Source organism: Oreochromis niloticus, linkage group LG13 (genome assembly GCF_001858045.2).
Source record: "Oreochromis niloticus isolate F11D_XX linkage group LG13, O_niloticus_UMD_NMBU, whole genome shotgun sequence".
NCBI lineage: Eukaryota > Metazoa > Chordata > Actinopteri > Cichliformes > Cichlidae > Oreochromis > Oreochromis niloticus.
The window spans coordinates 31,894,756-31,914,344 of NC_031978.2; the positions used below are offsets into that span (position 1 = coordinate 31,894,756).

General features: G+C 41.9%; 1 protein-coding gene across 1 annotated transcript; it reads left to right on the top strand.

Annotated features, from left to right (window-relative positions):
- Nucleotides 1–405: 405 nt before the first annotated feature.
- exo1 (exonuclease 1) lies at nucleotides 406–17,815 on the top strand. Its single transcript, XM_005459521.4, has 14 exons — nucleotides 406–746; nucleotides 1,670–1,860; nucleotides 2,050–2,169; nucleotides 5,406–5,529; nucleotides 7,189–7,326; nucleotides 7,498–7,710; nucleotides 8,241–8,428; nucleotides 8,555–8,657; nucleotides 8,747–8,960; nucleotides 9,518–9,704; nucleotides 13,589–14,114; nucleotides 14,272–14,352; nucleotides 16,498–16,694; nucleotides 17,614–17,815. The coding sequence occupies exons 2-14, from the start codon at nucleotides 1,700–1,702 to the stop codon at nucleotides 17,687–17,689; spliced, it is 2,328 nt and encodes a 775-aa protein (XP_005459578.1). The 5' UTR covers nucleotides 406–746; nucleotides 1,670–1,699; the 3' UTR covers nucleotides 17,690–17,815.
- The last annotated feature ends 1,774 nt before the right edge of the window (nucleotides 17,816–19,589 follow it).

Sequence of the window (19,589 nt, forward strand, 5' to 3'; positions counted from 1 at the left end):
CTGCAAAGCCTGAGTGTATTTTGTGCAAAGTAGAGTTCAGTGTGTTTTGATCACAGGTCCTCTACAGCCAGATCATAGATCATAGATCCCATGTGGCTCTCATCTACATCCAGCTGAGTGTGATCTGCTTACACTTGCCTGCAGTGCACACTTTTACGTGATTCTTTTTCAGCTTGGTATGGGAGATATTTTGCTACCAGATATATTATTATTATTATTATTATTATTATTATTATTGCAAATGAATTTACACATGCATTTTGGTTCAAGACAGAAAGCAAAATTCACAGATGCATTTGAACATGACTTCTTCGCTTTTGCCAAAAGACTTTTGGATCCAGCCTCTAGTGGCCCTTGGAGGAACTGCAGTATTACAGGATTACAGGCAACTTTGTACCGGCGTACTTCGTTTCGCAAAGTGGCGGGTAAACTGTGTAACGGGGCAGAAACATGGAGCCAATGGCATGTCGTTGAATCTCTGGTGGTGTTCCCACAGCCGCAACTAATGTGGAAGATTTCAGTTGCACCCACATCAACAAGATACGGGTCGTTACAGCAGCCCTATGGACACATCGTAGCGTCACGCCGGTGATGTTTTGAAGCACACTCCCCTTTCTATTACGTTCCCTGCCTCTTAGCCAATAGCAACATCTCTTACTGAAATCCTTCTTTTGCCGCTAAAACCAAACTCCCTCTAGTTTTCTGTCGCCGAGGGCTCCGTTTGTGTCGCTAATTTCAAGAAAAGGGTAAGTTTAACTTTTAACCGTTAGTCAAATTACGTTAAGCTGCTTTTGCTCCTCGTATGAGGAGAATGTACGCTGACATCAGTTGTAGGGCCAAGAAACTGTCCAGTTTTGTCCTGTTCCCGACCAGCTACTTTTTAAAGATAACAAGGCGTCTCCAGTGTGATTTTCACCACTGTTAATCTGTTGAGTGCATTCAAAGGAGAAACGTCTGCGCTGACTTGATATTGTTACTCAGCGGGAATCGAGCAGCTCAAATTATCAGATAAACATGAACTAAATGCACACGTGCTCATGAATGAACTGATAGGTAGATATAGGAATGTGTTAACGCCGCTGAACGGTGTTTACCACTGCATTGTATCGTATTTATACGATACAAGTGTGACAACTTTATAGCTAAAGCTAGTTTAAAAAAATAAAACAACGTGTGACATTTAAATCTAAATCCGGTTTACTGTGCACGTGGCTTTAACATTAGCAAAAGGGAAAGTAAATCTGAAGCCTTAAAACAATTCTTAAGTGAAATAGTAGGTAGCAAAATAGTCACTGTAGGTTTGGGGGATATTTTTGGATGCACTGATATATCAGCTGAGTATGGGTAGAATCCAATGGGTCTGTTGACTGACACTGACAGATGGCTGATTTTATTTTATTTTTTTAATCTGTAGTGTCCCATCAGTTTTATACTGGCAAAATGTCACGGAAAAATGAAGAGCTGAAAAGAAAGCAAACAGAATTATCAAGAAGCAAATCTGTATCGACCCAGGATTTTGGAATTGATGCATCAGAAGAAACCTCCATTTGTGACATAGTGCTGTTAACCTTTATTTAGTCCACAAAGTCCATTTTAGTTTAAGGTGTCCAAGCTGGATGCACCGTCTCTTGTTCTTTATCCCTTACTGTTGATGATTTCTTATGTTCAGAATCAGCGTGGCACCGATCACTGGCTGAAAATGGGAATCTCTGGACTGCTGCAGTTCATCAAAGATGCAGCAGAGCCCATCAACGTGAAAAAATACAAAGGCCAGACGGTAGCTGTGGACACCTACTGTTGGCTGCATAAAGGAGCTTTCTCGTGTGCTGAGAAACTTGCTAAAGGAGAACCGACCGACCAGTAAGCAGTTGTGTTATTTTCAATCAATTAAAACGACCGTGTTGTTGTAGGGTCTTTACCTGTTGTTATGATTTGGCACAATGCAAATAAAACTGAAGTGAACTAAAGGTGCTCTGAATGAGGCCGTTCTCTGATTAGGAATGGCCTAAAGTCCAGAACTGATAGTGGTGTTGAATTTGCCCCATCCAGGTATGTGTGGTACTGCATGAAATTTGTGGACATGCTCTTGACCTTCAGTGTTAAGCCCATACTGGTGTTTGATGGACGCAATCTGCCTTCAAAACAAGAGGTGGAAAAGGCTCGCAGAGAGTGAGTATCTACCTTTATTTGCTTCTCGCTGTAAACGTAAACATTTGAACAAGTTTAACCTGAAGGGAGAAGATTGCTGCGTGGACTCCTCAATCACAACTCTTGGGATCCTGATAGTTTCTACAGTAGAATCGAATGACAAATTTGAGATGCATCCGGATAGAAAAATACAATACAGTACACTTCATTACAAAGGCTGGACTTTTAAAGAAGAAAGAACACCTAGGAGCAGTCTTACTGAGAGCAACACAAAATCATGTTTTCATGTAAAGCCACTCGAAAGAGGCACAGCGTCAGTTTTGTGACTGCATGAGATATTTTTGTCTGATCTTAAGTCATATGTAGGAGTTTCTCTTACGGACGAAAATGTTCCAAATATATCATGCAAACCTGATTTTTGAGTTGTGGTGTGGTATTTATAGCAAATTGCACTAAGAAAGCATGCCTGATGCGTTTGTGATAATTGCTTCTAGGAATGATTATTTAGAATGGAGGACTGGGTGATTGGCTCAAAGCTGTGAGCACAACACCAAACCGTGGTTCTTTCCTAAAACTCGCCATTCAGTCGTCATGGTGGCTGTTTAGAGCCCTTCTTGTCTTCATTCCTCAGTAATACTGAAAAACAAAAAAATCAGAAATTGACTGAACTGTGTTTTTCTCAGCTGTGTGCATACAGCGAGTGACTCCTGTTTTGAATCTGTAAAGAACCAAAGTAAAAACAACCGTTAGTGACACTAGTTACACAGTGTCAGTGTAATAATAATGTCTGAATGTTACAATGTGTGACTGATATAAACCAAAGACAGGTTTGAGTGTGTATGCATGTGGCACAGGGCTCTAGACTAACTTGTTGCCATGGTTGCACTGGTGCACTGTTTTTCTTAGGTGCACCCAAATTTTTCAACCGTGTCGATCAACACCACAGTTTTACATGTTCACTTTTTTCAAATATTGCTGTCCAGACAGACAATATTGATTTGATTGAAATGAAATGATTAACTAACAATCTTGTCAACACAAAGTTCTTTATTTGGAGCACATTTGTAGAAGAACGATAAGTCACTGTAAAAGTGCTGGACATGCTTCACTGAGCTGAAATTTAAACTTAAATTAAAAGGACCTCAAAGTGTCTCACAGGCTTCAAACTGAACACCTCAGTATCTGAACATGATCGATATCTTATGGACTATCCTTCATTGCAGTCACATGCCCCTCAGATGGCCAGCTCCTGTAATTTTGCCTTTTTTCCCTGTTTTTTTTTTTCTTTTCTTTTCACTGTATCCGTGACCTACAAACAGAGCACACGCGACTTCATTATCGTACGTGGGGTTTACGTTCAAGCCATTTTTCTTGTGAAGAATTATTTCAGACTTGAACTTAGTGAAGAGAACATCTTTGGAAACATTGTAGGTAATGTTAAACGTAATCATCCTCTCGGCCTCCTCTGACGACCTGTTTGCTGCTGAAAGGCCGTGGGGAGGAGGGGTTAGGGTTAGGGGTACACTGTGCTTTTTCAGTGTTTCAATTGGAAACATATTAGCACCAGTCAGAAGTGCAGTATTGCTGGCCGTGGTCTCTCCACACTCACCACAGTAAATGCAGTGCATACCTTAACCAGGGAAACTGGTCATGCCGCTCTCTTCCAAACATACACTTCCCCGTTTTAGTCTCAGTGGGCTCTGGCTCGGAGTCACTCGTGTGTGGCTCATTGTCTGATGCCGTCTCTGGACCTGTGTTAGACATAAGCTCCGTGTCAGAGCACTGGCTATGAATTTCAAACTGATCAGGCCTTAACGAAAAAGTTATCAATCGTTCTTTTCATCTTTTCTCTTTGCCCACAGCTACATCCACCTCTGTTGGGCCGAGGCTGCTCACCTCTCTCTATCCGCCTGCACTTTTAAATGTACACACATGTGTAGGGCTACAGAAATCATTGGTTTAGATCCGGATATGGGAATAGAGCAGGGCGATATGTCCAAAAATATTTATCACGATATACATTTGAAAATTTGCGATAACGATATAACTGACGATATAATTGACACTAGACAAACTACTTTACACCTCCACAACTTTATTAGTGCAAAAAACCCCATCAATGTATTTTCACTTAAACAAGCAGCTGTTTTTTATGTGCATTAAAGTTATATAAAAATGTAACAGTGCAAATTCCTCGCTGACAGTTTAACCAAAAGGCATTTCCAGTGGAAACTGGCCGACATATCCTCAGCATAACCATGTATAATATCCACAAAACTTACAAAGAGGTTATACACACACAGTACGGTGATATTATGTTGAAGCACAGTACGTATCACTCCGCGAGGCGCCTGCCTACGGTAGCCGTAATGCTCCGACAATCCATCAAGCGGTGCGGCTTCGTAGCTTAGCAAAGTCGTACTAAAACATTTGACAGATTTTCGAGCGCCGTGTACATAAAATCGTTTCGAGGTCAGTAAACACAACCAGAATTCATACATAAGGCACGCGGGATTATAAGGTCGATTTTCAGAAAAATGAAAGCATTGATTTTAAGTGTGCCGTATTTTCCAAACAACACGGTAATAACGACGGCCCGCTAGCATGCTCTACCAAAAATAGTGCTTTGTTGTGTATCTGACGGACGAAAGCTAAACCAGTTCCACACCACTGAAGTTGCAGCATTTTTACAAACCAGTTGTGGTTCATCTGTTTCACTCAACAATCCACTTTCGCTCTTCTCATTCTGCGTCGCCGCCATGTGTGTATGTAAACAAAGGCACTGCGCATGCGCGTTTTACCCATATTCTATCGCGATATTTCATTTTCCTATCGTTGCCCAACATTATACCGGTATTACCATGTATGGTATGATATAGCCCAGCCCTATATGGGAATATGGGACTTTCAGAGTTGCTGAGACTTTTTTTTTTTTTTTTTTTACACCTGACTGGCCGGTCGCACTGATGAAGCGCTGCATTTCAAAGCAGCAGCAGAGTGTGTGTGAAGGTTCCTGAGCAATGAGTGCACATCCCCATCACAAACAAATACTTTAAAATCATGAAGCAAAAGATGTCCAAAACCACATTGTTATCCTTGACAAGGGAGCTGAGCTGTACCTGTGACTGTCCTCATTTTTTCTTTACAGCTAACAGTGACACCACAGCATCGTATCATATGGTTTCAAATCATGACTGTCACTTCTTTCCACCTCACGTTGTATGTCCTCAGTTTGATTTCACTTGTGTACCTTTCAGGCGCAGAGAAACCAACCTTCAAAAAGGCAGACAGCTGCTCCGTGAGGGCAAACTGTCCGAGGCCAGAGAGTGTTTTAACCGCTGTGTTAACATCACCCCAGCTATGGCTCATAACCTGATTAAGGTGGGGACTCTTTCTTCTCCTTCTATTCGATCTCCCTGTAAGCGTGACGTATGGCGTGCTCGTGAAGCACGATGTGCCTTTACTGCTATGCTTCTGGTAATCACTGTCACCTGTTGTGTTAACTTATTCTGTGACAGCGTGGGGGTTTGACGCCATCTTTGTCTGGATTAGCATTTTAACACAGTTTCATGATCCCGTGACTGTACGGATGGCAGCCTGTCTGACATGCTCTCTGCATTTTAAGCTACTTTCCTCTTTATTTCTTGTTCCTCTTATTTATTTCCTGTTAGTCTGCTTACTAGGGCTGTGCGATATGACCAAGATTTTAAATCCCGATATAAGACATTTATCGTACTGATAATGATATATATCACAAAAAATTTACATTTTCTGTCAATTCTGTGAATCTCGGGCAACTCGACTTGTGTGAAGTGTTTTGAGCTGGGCGTCATGTAGCTGGAGTCGAGTGTTTTGACCGATGCATGAAAATAGTTGTAACAGCCGCCGTTTTCTTTGAGTGTTTATCACACGGCGTGCTGCGGGGAAAAGCCCGTTCTAACGTTGGAGTCTGAGGTTTATGTGGAGCACCTGACGGCTCTTTTTGCTTCTCATCCGTAAACTCTCTCCACACTCTGTCATGTGACTCTTGCATAGGTGGTAGAAGAGGTTTGTAGTGTTTGAGGTGGGGACCGGTTTGCAACACAATTTGCAGAGTACAGTTTTCTGGTCCGTGTCAGACTTTTCACAACCAAACCATGTCCATGCTACAGAGGCAGCCCCTCGTTTAAGAATAAGGCCCTCGATTTGTTTTGACTGGTCCTTCTGTTTGTCATCATTTCAGTTTATTCTTGAAAAATCAGGATCTTCAGCTTTATTGTGAAAAGTAAACAAGCAGACGGCGGAGCCACACGCTGGGTTTACCGTCATTGTTGCCAACGACAACACGTAAAAACAGTGGCTTGTCCGTCCGTAGTGTGGTTATTTTAAATATAAGAGAAACAGCGAACTTTAAGAAATGAATATAGCCGCTACAGTGACCATCAAAACCATGAAAACATATTACTGTAAGCAGTTTATTTTGCGACACCACGAAACAAACGATAGATGTTTTCAAATCGTCATCCGATATATATGGTTATATCGAACAACCCTACTAGTTAGTTTTTACCTGATATAGTTATATTGTTACTTTGTTTTGCTCTTGTTTTGATATTATATTTGCACTATCCTACTGTATCCTACAATTCTTATTGTATGTTGTTGTATGTCTTTATTCCTGTGTTTCTCTTGCTGCACTGAGCAGGTGTATGACGAAAGAACTTCCCTCAGGATAAATAAAGTTCTTCATATCTTATGTACTGCACCTGCTTCTGTAAATGGTTGCTTAATGTTGCGTAATTAGCAATAAAATCTATACTTTCTGTGAAGAAAGTTAGCTCTCTCACCCAATCACAAACTGAACATGTGTGCATGAGTCATCCTTTCACAAAAAGTCTCCATTTTTCCTTATTTATCCATAAACACTCCACAAAGACAACTTTAGTGGTCTAAAACCGTTTGCATGTGCAGAAAATACTAAAATGCATTTTCAAAAATTATGTTTTAAAAATTGTCATGTAAAGGTGAAGAAGGGCTTGTTTTTGTGTGTTCTTGAACCAGGCTGCACGGGCGAGAGGCGTGGACTGTGTTGTGGCTCCGTATGAAGCTGATGCTCAGCTGGCTTACCTCAGTAAATCTGGTTTGGCCCAGGCAGTCATCACAGAGGACTCTGACTTGCTGGCATTTGGGTGCAAAAAGGTATCTAAACTCAGGAGATGCATTTCCAGCTGCATGCTGTCTCTACTCTATATGCAACACTGTATATCAGTGAAGAATGAATTCATTTTAAACCTAGTCTTATCTCTCTAATTAGCAGGAGCAAACAGGGCTGTGTTAAGATGAGTCTGTCTTTTTTCTTTTCATTCACAGGTGATTCTCAAGATGGACAAGCAGGGCAACGGCCTGGAGATAGACCAAAGCAACCTCGGCCGCTGCCGATCCTTGGGGAATGTTTTCACAGAGGAAAAGTTCCGCTACATGTGCATCCTCTCTGGCTGTGACTATCTTGCCTCTCTGCATGGCATCGGTCTGGGCAAAGCCTGCAAGCTGCTGCAGCTTGCCAAAGACCCTGATATACTGAGGGTAGGAGAGGCCCAAACCATGAAGCTATCCATTTAGATATTTTATTGATCATAGTGTCTGCTTGGTCATTTACAGTATATACAATAATCCTACCTATAAGAAAATCATGTGTCTCTTCAGCTGTCTTTTCTTGTCCCTCACAGCCAAGTAGCTGTGGCACATGGCTGCCGGAGAGCGGAGCTTTCCTCCTGTTAGAAGGAAGTCTTTGCTTCCTGCTAGGTGCTTGCCTCACAGAGGAGGTTGTGTGATTGTCGGGGTTTACTTTGTCGTCTTTAACTTATACTATAAAGTGCCTCGAGGCAATTGTTCTGACTCTTGTGAATTAGAAATCAAATATATAAACAAAATGAATTGAGAGTGAAATGAACCCTGTCCACCCCACCTCTAAGATGCTGTAGTTGTGCTATACACACTCTTAACTAGTGACAACAACAGTTATTTTTGATCACATGTTGATTGTTGACAAATAAAATCCTGAATGTTTTTGTCGTTGTTTGTTAGCACTGATAGACTGCTCTTCTTCCTGTCAGGTAATCAGAAAGATGGGCCAGTACCTGAAGATGAGTCTCGTCGTTCCCGAACAGTACATCGAGGGATTTGTCAGAGCCAATAACACCTTTCTCTATCAGCTGGTTTTTGATCCTGTCAGGAGGAAGGTCGTGCCCCTCAACCCATACCCAGAGCACATTGACCCAGCCACCCTGAGCTATGCTGGACTGTATCCTCATGTCCTGTAACACATCTGATCTGCTCTTATCTCGACTCATGTTTGACTTAGAAAGGTGACTAATGTAAGTTGCTTGCCTTGGCCTGCCCAGTATTTTGTCCTTGATGGTGAATTCAGTCATTTAGGAGATGATAAGGGCTTGCAGATGGCCTTGGGAAACCTTGACATCAACACCATGGAGAGGATAGATGACTTCAGCCCAGACAAACCTATTCCACAGGTATTGGATCATGGTCAGTCAAAGGTGTTATGATTCTCAAAATAAAGTGTGTTTTTTAATATAGAACAACTTTCCAAACCTAATTTCAGCAATGCAAAGGCCGCAGTCACAGCTGGAGCTACTCACCGGGCTCCACAGGGCCGAGTATTTGGAGCAGAGGCTTTACACCAGCCTCTGCGGCACCTGCCCAGCTCCCAACCTCTCCAGATAGGCCTCTCTCCACCAGGGGGAAGAAGAGAGTCATCAACCTGGATGGCCTAAGGCTACCCTGCAGAGAGCTGCAGGTGAAGAGGCCCGGAGAGGGTGAGATCTTCATGCTGTGCTCATGTTGTGTAGTGGAATGTAACAAAGTAGAAATCTGTATCTACGCTTCATGCTTCTTTTTATTTACCGCGTTTCAGTATGTGAAGCATAACTGAAACAATTAGCACGAAGGTATTTTCATGTAGAAATACTAAACATTACACTATTGTTCTACATTCAACCGTGCAGCTTTACTGATATCCATGTTAATGTTGTACATTTGTTTGGACAGTTTTGTTGACACAGAGCCTGAAGTTGGTTTAATTAGGCAGATTTCAGCAGATCAAATATTATCTGCCCTTTCTAGATAGAGTTAGAATGAACAATGGCTTTCAGAGGTGGGAAGCTAGATGTGTGGCTTAACAAGAAAAATGCAAATCAGGAAAATTAGCAGCTTGAATTCAGAGTAGTTGTGACTTCTTGAAATTTAGATTCAGAGAAGGACAAAAAAAAAAAAAGACAAAAGAGCAAATTAAAAAATAAATAAATGGGTCATCATTTAAGGGTTTTATTTGTTTTTTATTTTATTTTATTTTTTTATCTCTACCCTCTTGTAGACTCGAGTATATCGGACCAGGATGTGCTGCAGGAGTACTCTTCATCCAGCCCAAAGCGCTCCAGGTCAGACCAGCCAGCAGACAAGCCCACAGTAACAAGCCTGCCCCGGTCACGCAATATATTTGCCACTGTCCTGCAGAGGAGGAACCAGGAAGCTGAGGAGGATGGCCAGGTCACACGCAGCAGGTAACGCGACCCTAATTCTAACACTGTGTAACTGAAAGGACTCGATGCACACAGCGCTGGAAGACTGAACAATGTTTGTTTGCAGTGTTGTCCGACATTCTTAATACACGTAGTTTTCCTGCTGCTTCCTGCTGCCCAGCACACACCACACAGCTCTCTGGTCGGCCCTGGAGGCATTATTAGACCTGACATGACCCCTGAACTAGAGCTGGGCGATATAAGATTTTTTCATATCACGATATGTGTTTTTCATTTCAGGCGATAACGATATATATCACGATATAAGCCAAATAACTATATTTGTAAGATTTAAATGTGCCGTTGCTCACAAGTAAAATGTGAAATAATCAGCAGCTTGTTTTGATTTAAATATTTATTTCCCATAATAAGTTCAACAGGGTCGATGTACTTAAGGAACATGAGACTTCAGTTTCAGATAAATAAAGGCAAATATTGCAAACTACACAAAAGGCAGCCGCTAAAGCGTTTAAGTTTCAAAATAGAACAAACAAAACAGACTAAATTGTCAATTCCACTTAGAAACAAAATATTAATTCTAAAAATAAATCTTAGTTTGTTTTACAGAAGAACAGACAAAATTGACTAACTTTTGTCAATATCAAATAAACTGAGAACTAAAAGGAAATTCTCAATCTCTCCTTGTTGTATAGCTTAGCTTTTCAAACAGTTTTAACAGTTACTTTAGTCTGACAAAAGCCGAATGACGAATCAGCGCTTTCAGTCAGAGACTGAGCATGCACCGCTTTATTGTATTTCCAGACTTGCTTTCGGCACAATTTACAGTGCGCGCTACTCTGTTTTTTGTCAGACTTGAAATAGCCGAAATACCTTCACACTACGGAACTTCTGTGGCCCTTCCGGTCGACAAGCTCTCCGGCATTGGAACCATCATCGTTTTTTCTTCGGTAACCTTCGCTCACGCTCTCGGTTGATTTTTCTCTAGTCGGCAAACTCATTTCCTTCATTACCCGGGCTGCACGGCTGCAAAAACAAATACACATGTGCGCCTTGGCGCTTGTGCTGTACGTAACAAGTCACGTGACGTGACGCTGCGGCTGTGATTGGTTCGGCTCTGCGCTACTTAATTTTGATTGGCTGTTCTTTTCTTTTTTTTTTTCTTTTTTTTTTAAGAGGACAAAAGAGATGAGGCCTATCGCAATAGTTTAATTTTTCTATCGAGAAAAAGTTATTTCGCAATACATATCGTTATCGTTCTATCGCCCAGCTCTACCCTGAACTCACTGCTCCACCCCTCCCCTGTTGTTAAATGTGTAAAAAATGTAAACTCACACAGCAGGCTAAAAAGCAACAGTAAACAATTTATAAGTTTTAGCCCACGACTAAAGGAAGGAAACCCCCAAAACAAAAGGCTGCCTGATGCTTGGTCCTGGCAGGGGCCTCCTGAAGTCCAGCTAGAAATGTAATTCAATATGGTGGTGATGAGTAACCCTGTATTCAATTCAATTCAATTCAATTCAATTCAATTCAATGTTATTTATTCAGCGCCAAATCACAACAACAGTCGCCTCAAGGTGCTTTATACTGTAAGGTAGACTCTACAATAATACATACAGAGAAAAACCCAACAATCATATGACCCCCTATGAGCAAGCACTTTGGCGACAGTGGGAAGGAAAAACTCCCTTTTAACAGGAAGAAACCTCCGGCAGAACCAGGCTCAGGGAGGGGCGGGGCCATCTGCTGTGATTGGTTGGGGTGAAAGAAGGAAGACAGGATAAAGACATGCTGTGGAAGAGAGACAGAGGTTAATAACAGATATGAGTCGATGCAGAGAGGTCTGTTAACACATAGTGAGTGAGAAAGGTGACTGGAAAGGAAAAACTCAATGCATCATGGGAATCCCCGGCAGCCTACGTCTATTGCAGCATAACTAAGGGAGGATTCAGGGTCACCTGGTCCAGCCCTAACTATATGCTTTAGCAAAAAGGAAAGTTTGAAGCCTAATCATGAAAGTAGAGATAGTGTCTGTCTCCCGAATCCAAACTGGAAGCTGGTTCCACAGAAGAGGGGCCTGAAAACTGAAGGCTCTGCCTCCCATTCTACTTTTAAATACTCTAGGAACAACAAGCAGGCCTGCAGTGTGAGAGCGAAGTGCTCTAATAGGGTGATATGGTACTACAAGGTCATTAAGATAAGATGGGGCCTGATTATTTAAGACCTTGTATGTGAGGAGCAGGATTTTGAATTCAATTCTGGATTTAACAGGAAGCCAATGAAGGGAAGCCAAAACAGGAGAAATCTGCTCTCTCTTTCTAGTCCCTGTCAGGACTCTTGCTGCAGCATTTTGGATTAGCTGAAGACTTTTCAGGGAGTTTTTAGGACATCCTGATAATAGTGAATTACAGTAGTCCAGCCTGGAAGTAATAAATGCATGAACTAGTGGAAAACATATAAACATATGGGAAAACATGTTTTGATTCATTAGCAAATAAGTTGAAATAATACATTTTCTATTTGATATTGCTAAACCAGCGGTCCCCAACCCCCAGGCCCCGAGAGTTGAGGCTTGAGTGTGAAATTTATGGTTTTCAGGGTTTCTATCGTTAACTCGGTTTCCCGGGGTCTTTCCCGTGTTGTAGTTGTGTGTCTTATTTTGAAAGAAATATTTACGTGTTTCCATAGCGACCAGAGAGCATTAAGAGAGGAGGATGTTACTCTCAATGTTGTTGGCGTATTTCAGGAGGACGCTGCTAATAAAGTTACACAATGATTTTGTTTATTATTATATTTAAAACATCCACAGTTTTTGTCTCGGTCGTATCATTTATTTTGTTGTATTTATCCGCCACACCTTAAAGGCCGGTCTGTGAAAATATTGTCTGACCTTAAACCGGTCAGTGGAGCAAAACAGGTTGTAGACCGCTGGTTTAAACAATGAAAATCTGCTTAAAGGCCACTGATGGACACCAGAGCCCAGTTCTAGAACTGGGCAGGTTCTTTTAGACAGTTTTTGACAAATTCATATCTGGCCTTCCTGTCCTTGAGCGTAACCAGTGGTTTTCAACCTGGTGTAAACTCTCTGGCGGGGAGGTCTTTGCTCCCCAGGAGTCCACTCTGCAGCTGGAGGAGAGCTCTAGCAGAGGTGGAGAATGAACTCGACCTGGGTGTCTATTGTCTTGTGTAGTCTGGGCAGCACTGCTGATAACACTTGTGCCTCTGCAGATCATTATAGTCACAGCATCTTAATTATGCCAGGTTATGAAGTCATAACCAAATGTGATAATGCTATGTCAGCAATGTTTTTCTTTTCAATTACAAAATGGGATATTATTAGATTTTAATTTTGTACAAGTGAGATGTGTGCTGTGAGTTTAGTTACAGGCCAGCAGAGGGACTCGGCTGACATGGATTTCACTTGTAGATACATGAAGGTAAAGGCACAAAATTGGACCCTTGTAGAACACAGATGTGTGGCAAATAACTCATCTCATTGTCAGTGACAGAAATGGATAAGATCAAGACTTGGTTCATATTAGAATCAGGGTAGGCTGAAAGTCCTGTGATTCTGTGAGATACTAAAAACTCATGAATGAAGGACATGTTGTTATTCAAGGCAACAAAAAGGGAGTAGGATATTAATTCTGATTAATGCCTCAAATGAGTGGAAAGAAAACCTATTCTGAAGCTCAGAAATAAACTATAAACTGAATAAGATGTGTGCTTGACACATGTTTGAGTCATTTTGGTCTTTTTTGAACTTTGAGACAAATGAAATTGGCTGTATGTCTTAAAGGTTTTAAATATTGCTTTAAACCAAGTGCTGTAACTCAACCAAAATAATGCTCCACTAATATTTGTTTACTATCACCCTCAACTTGAATGTGACCATCTTCCATGTGTAGATTCTTCAGCAGTTCCAGTTCAGCACCGAGTCGGAGCGTTCAGGATTGCTCCCCGGAGGACCCCACAGCTGTCAGTCCCACTCAGAAGTCCTCGGCCAGCATTCACAACTGTGACAGCGAGAGTTCAGATGGCCCGTCTCTGGAAACCATCAAGCCATCTCCATCACCTAGTACCACCAGTTCAGCCAGTTGTGGCCTCAGCCTATTCCGCTGGTCAGACGGCCCCTCAACTGAACAGTCCACCACACCATTGTCCACCTCAAGCTTGTCTGCGCTGCAGCAGTTTCAGTATAAAAAGGAAAGCTCTTCATCTCCACCAAAGATCAGCAGACCCTCTGGAGATGCGGTTCTTCCAGAGCCCTTCTCCCAGGACAGGAAATCAGAGGAGAAGGATGAGCTCTCAGACTCCCCTCCCTCCCAGGACAGCGCTTATTTCTCCCAGTCGCAGCCTTACCTCACTTCCTTCCATAAAGAGGAAGCCCCCACCTACAGCTTCCCCTCCTCCTACCAGGAGGATGCTGCTTCTGTAAGTTGCTGTAAATCTCCCCGTTTTACAAATGCTGTTTGTCCCTTGTGGTTGGGTCAGCGTCATCACAGTTTCATTTCTGTTGAGTAGTTGCATAGAAAGGTTTTCTGGTTTCACAACTTTGTTTTTTTGTGTCTGACTTTGTCTGCTTCCTTAGGAAATAAAAGATTCAGAGATAGAGCACAGTCCCACACACTCAGCAGAAGCAAAGGTGAAACCTGGCATGCCGAGAACTAAGGTGAGTTTGAACCAGAATCCAGCATTGTACAGGCTTTGGGTTTAATCACAGCTGAGTCAAATGTTCTGTAGGAACGCACTCTTAGTTTGCTCAACACCATCCAACACGTGTGGTTTTCTTATGTGTCGAATGGCATGTTTGTTGTAGAACTGTTTAAATTGTTGTTTGTTGAAGTCAGGCAGTGAATGTTGTCACAGATGGCACAAAGGGCCAGTGCCAATGAGTCAGCCGTACACACCAGTACATTAGGAGTGTGTGTGAGATACAAGAGAAGATGAAAACCAATGTGTTATGAAATAAGACAGCCCAAAGGTAGCGGCTGAAAAGAACGCTGTTAAAAAGGAACGTCTGAAGGATTTGTGGACAGATTTTGGCTATTTAAAGTCAAACACGGAGGCAGAGTCGTACACACTGCCAACTGCCTCATGTTTCCACAAAGGAAGTCACACCACAAATCATTTGTATAATCTCAAACTGCCATTCTTGCACAGTTGACAGTTCATCTGCACAATGCAATGTGCGTGCTTTGCATTGTCCCAGAGCATGCCATATGACAGAAATACCAAAGATGCAACAGCCTAAAGGTCTCGGTCAAGTCTGAATCCCACTGACCGTGACCTCAGGTCAAAATCAGGGTTTTCTGAAAACGCTGTGACTGCGGTTACTTGAGACCGAGGTGACGTAGGATTTTTGAAATTCGCAGCAGCCGCCAGAATTTTGATGTTTCGTTTTTTTGTTCATCCATTTGTGGTGTTGCTCCCCGAGAATTTAACGAATGTATGCAAAAGAAAGTGATGAGGTATCGATTTTTCTTCTTGATTTTGTTTTGTATTAATACCTAAATTATTTATTTGGACCAAGGAATTGGTTTTCCATTTTGTTTGCATTCTTCTATAACACCTGAAGTCCCATATCATAGAGAAATAAGTGTTTGATTACAACCCAGCAGGAAGTCTGGCTCACACACGTTGCACGACCTCAGCTTGTGGTATGTATATACAATCAGTGTGGAAGTCCATGCTAGATCTTTCCTCACAGGCTGAAGATGATCATGAGAACGGTGATGGACCAATCAAAACCTAGACTGCAATGTTAACCTGAAAGGAGCTGGGAGCACAACACAATTGTTAGCTCACAGTGAATATCTAAATGATTCAGAGAAGGCTTGAAGGAAACTGCTGCAGCCTGATGAAGCCATAATTGACATCAGCTCCGTCTGTTGTGTTTGGAGAAAGAAAAATGCTGAGTATGGTCCAAAGAGCACCATCCCTACAGTCAAGCATGGAGGGTACTGTTAAAATCCTGGACGACAATCTCCTTTTCTCAGCCAGAACACCGAAAACTGGTCGTGTACAAATGTTCCAGCGTGACACTGAGAGCCAGAACATCCCTCCACAGGAGTGATTAAGGCTCACAGTGCACCAAGGTGGGAGACTTTCTGCAGAGCCAATCACTACAGACCTCCAAACATGTGGCCTTCAGATTGGCTCAAGGACAGCGTGTGGAGAGCTTCATGGAGTGGGTGAGAGCGCCACAAAGGATTGATCAGCGATCAGTGTCAGTGTGTCTAAAGCTTTATATGGATGAGTGTTTCAACAGCGGTCGATACAGTAATGTACAATAAATGTTTCTGGGCTGACTGCTGCATCCATGTCCACACCCACAGTTTATAGATTTTATTCTACTCTTTACTATTTTTAAATAGTATTGATCCAAGACATGATCACCTCTTACATGTTGATGAATGAATGACTGTAAAAATGCTCAAAAACTCTAACTGGGATTTCAGTGTGCATGAAAACCTCAACTTGTGCAGAATAATCCTCTCCGCTCTGAGCTCGACATTGACTGATTCATTTCTTCATTCATCATGTCAGTCACCTGGTGTTGTCACCTGAAATGGTTCTGAACTGTGTTGCAGTCCAATGACTGGTTTGCTCCAACGCTGTTCTTCTTGTCATCGGTCTTTTGTATTGTCTGGACAGCATGAATCTCACAATGGGAAACAAAGACAGTGTTACCATGAAATAAATAACTGCAGTTTCCTTACATATTAAGACACCATGTTTTAAACCAAAAAGAATCCCCTACCTCTTCACCTCTGTTTCCTGTGTGTCTTCATGCACATGATCTGTCTCTTTCCAGGTTTCAGGTCTGCCAAAACCAAAGTCCAGCAGCCAGAGTCAAACGGCAAGAGTGCGAACACTGGGCCCAGCGAGGGTCAGCGGACTGAGGAAGAGGTCTTTGAATCCGGGCAAGAAATTCCCCTCAGTGAATAATGAAAACAACCCTGGTGTCCAGGCCACCATCAGCAGCCTCTGGAGGAACTTCAGCTTTAAAAAGTAATTGGGAGAAATACTCCAGTGACAGAAGTCACAGCAGTCATAGTCCATCACCACCACCATTAAAGGTCCTGGGTTTAGTAAGCATGAACTGTGTAACACACAAGCTGGTAGTACTTTTGACATGGTCAACCTCTGACCTTCCAGAAAATCCACGTTAGCTCTAAAGATTCAATATATAAAATTGTTATTTTTCTTTTTGTACTGAGCGGTGCTTATTAACTCAGAGAAGACTGAAATCATGATGTAAGATAAACCTTTATTAGTCCCACACGTGGGGCAGCACAAAGTGGACAGTGATGAGTTACAGCAGCAAAAATGAGGAAACCCAATGGAAAAAGAACAACATACTATATACAATAGAATAAAATAAATCAAATAAAAAAATTAAGTCAGGTAAAAGTGTGAACTGCAGTTGATCCACTGCTGCAGTAAACCAACAGCCAACAAGTTTGGTTAATGTTACAAATTAAACCCAAACAGACGCTTTTCTGTCTTTGTAGAACTTTTCTGGTCTCATTGATTACTCAGAGAAACTGTAGGCTCCTTTTAACCAAACACTGCTCTCAGTACACTTTGAGCTTGTTATCTAGCTCCATTGTTACCAGGTTTATCTAATCAAAAGTTAATGTCTCAGTTAATTAACGTCAAAAATGATTCAATGGCTTCAAAGCCATCCAAGGTTTAAGGTTTCGAGCAGCACCAGTAACTATTCCAGCTTTTCTTCCTGTTGTTACTCAGAAACATGTTGCTGTAGAATATTTCTGAGACCACATTTTTCACATTGTTAAAAGATGCTGTCGAAAGGAAACTGGGAGCATTTTTAGCTCATAGCTTCTCAACAGCATAGACATAGTATGCCTGTGATGAGTATTATTTAATGGAAGAGCCGTAAACACTTCTACTCTTGTGTTTTCAGAGATGCCCAGAAGATGACTGGCTGTCAGAAAAAAGAGCCCATGTCTCCAGTTAAAGACAATGTGCTGTCCAGCTGAACGTCAGCACACGACTGCATGTTTCACTCGGTGCTGAATGCTCGGTGGAGCGAAGCTTTTAAACATACCGTGTATGTACCTGTATTTACTGTAGAGTTTTAAATAAAGAAACCGTCTCCCTGTGTAGTCTGGAGTTTTCTAACATGCCTCCCCTTCTTTACTCTTATCTGCCTTCAGCACTACAAGCACATCACGTATTAAGGTGACATGCTTTTAAAAAATGTAGAAAGCGTAGTTGTGTGTGTGCTGAAATGCACAACACGCAAGCTGAGGAATGTGGCATTAAAACTGCTGGTTTCTGAGGTACACTCGCACTGCACAGGCTAGCAGTGTAGCATTAGCTGTTAAGTGTGTGTCTTTTTGTATAGAGCAGAGATGTCCACCTCCAGGCCTCGAGGGTCGGTGTCCTGCAGGTTTTAGTTGTGTCCCTGATCCAACACAGCTGATTCATATGGCTAAATGACCTCCTCAACAAGTTCTCCAGAGGCCTGGGAATGAACTCATGCGATTCAGGTGTGCTGACCCAGATGTAAAACCTGCAGGACAGCAGCCCTTGAGGCCTGGCGGTGGACACTCCTGCCTTAGCTCACTGTTGATGAATTTGACGGCAGTTTTCATTCATGTCTGTGTATATGTCTGAATTACTTATTTTCTTTCTTCCAGTACAATAAAAAACATGCCACTTTGACAATGATGTCACAATGACATCATTGTGTTTATGTCCATTTTTTCACATTTCAGTTTAAATCCATGTATATGTAAAATGTAATCCTGTCATGTTACCACACAGCACCTTGAAATGTTTAGTTTTAGTGTAAAGATCCTTGGATTATGCTGTTGGCAGCACTTGGAGGGTTCTTCCGTTAACATAGACTGCACAGACTTTAGCTTGTAACACTGACTCTTGCTGTTACATACTGCATGATGTCTTTACTGCAGTAGACTCCAGTACATGTGGCTTTTAAAACAGCCAGAAATGCTTTTAGATGATTTTTAATGTGCCTACTGAGGTTTTCTCTTCAGAGCAAATGTTATTGGTAACAAGATCTTTTTGTTTATGCAAACCCTTGAAATGTCCCCTATTTGAAGGGACATCTAATCATCTAAGGCAGAAAACTCAATACCATTTGTTTGTTTGTTTTAAATGATTGGGACTTGGACTGCTTTTTAATGAAGAGGACAAAGCTGCAGAGCAGGTTGACATTCTTGCTCATGAACTTTATCTCTAATCACAGCAGTGGTTGCCACACTGTACATGTTTGTCAAAGAAGATAGATGGGCACATAGTGAATTTTATTACATTAGTCATTCCAACGGTGTTGCTGCAGGGCAGAATGCCTGAGCAGATCCAGATACCACACATGCTTCAGTGGCCTCTTAAGCCTGACTCATTATTGCACAAGGGCCCATTCGCCTCACTGCGTAGACTGAAGTTACAGTTTAATTCTGTTTCCTTTGTTTGCTTTGCACCTGCAGTTGATTGCTGCAATTATAAAAGGAGTGAACATTATTTCTTGGTATATTGGTTCAAGATGGCATTAGATTACTGGTTGGCTTTAACTGGGAACATGCATGCATGCCTACCAGAAAATGTAGCTTTTGCTGTTAACTCTTGGATGCACAACCTACCAATACCTACACTCTTCCATGGGTGCGGTCAAAAATGATCAAATAAAATCAATGCATTTTTGCAATAAACTAAAGACATTTCTCTCATTTTGGTTAAGATGATACATTCATATACTTGGTGAGCTTGCTTAGCATATACTGCAGAAGCTGGGTCTTCCCTCTGAAAGGCACAAGTTGTTGATCCTCTGTAACACAATCACTAGGGAAGAATTTCTGCCAGCAGTTGACCAGGAACAGCTCCCATATGTAGCGGAAAGCTGCCATGTGGTCT

What these genes read in the sequence shown, in the direction of transcription:
- exo1 (XM_005459521.4), top strand. Translation starts at nt 1,700, where the DNA reads ATGGGAATCTCTGGACTGCTGCAGTTCATCAAAGATGCAGCAGAGCCC. An exon ending in AAAGGAGAACCGACCGACCA is followed by an intron (nt 1,861 to 2,049) that starts GTAAGCAGTTGT and finishes TGCCCCATCCAG; the next exon opens with GTATGTGTGGTACTGCATGA. An exon ending in GGCCAGGTCACACGCAGCAG is followed by an intron (nt 9,705 to 13,588) that starts GTAACGCGACCC and finishes TTCCATGTGTAG; the next exon opens with ATTCTTCAGCAGTTCCAGTT.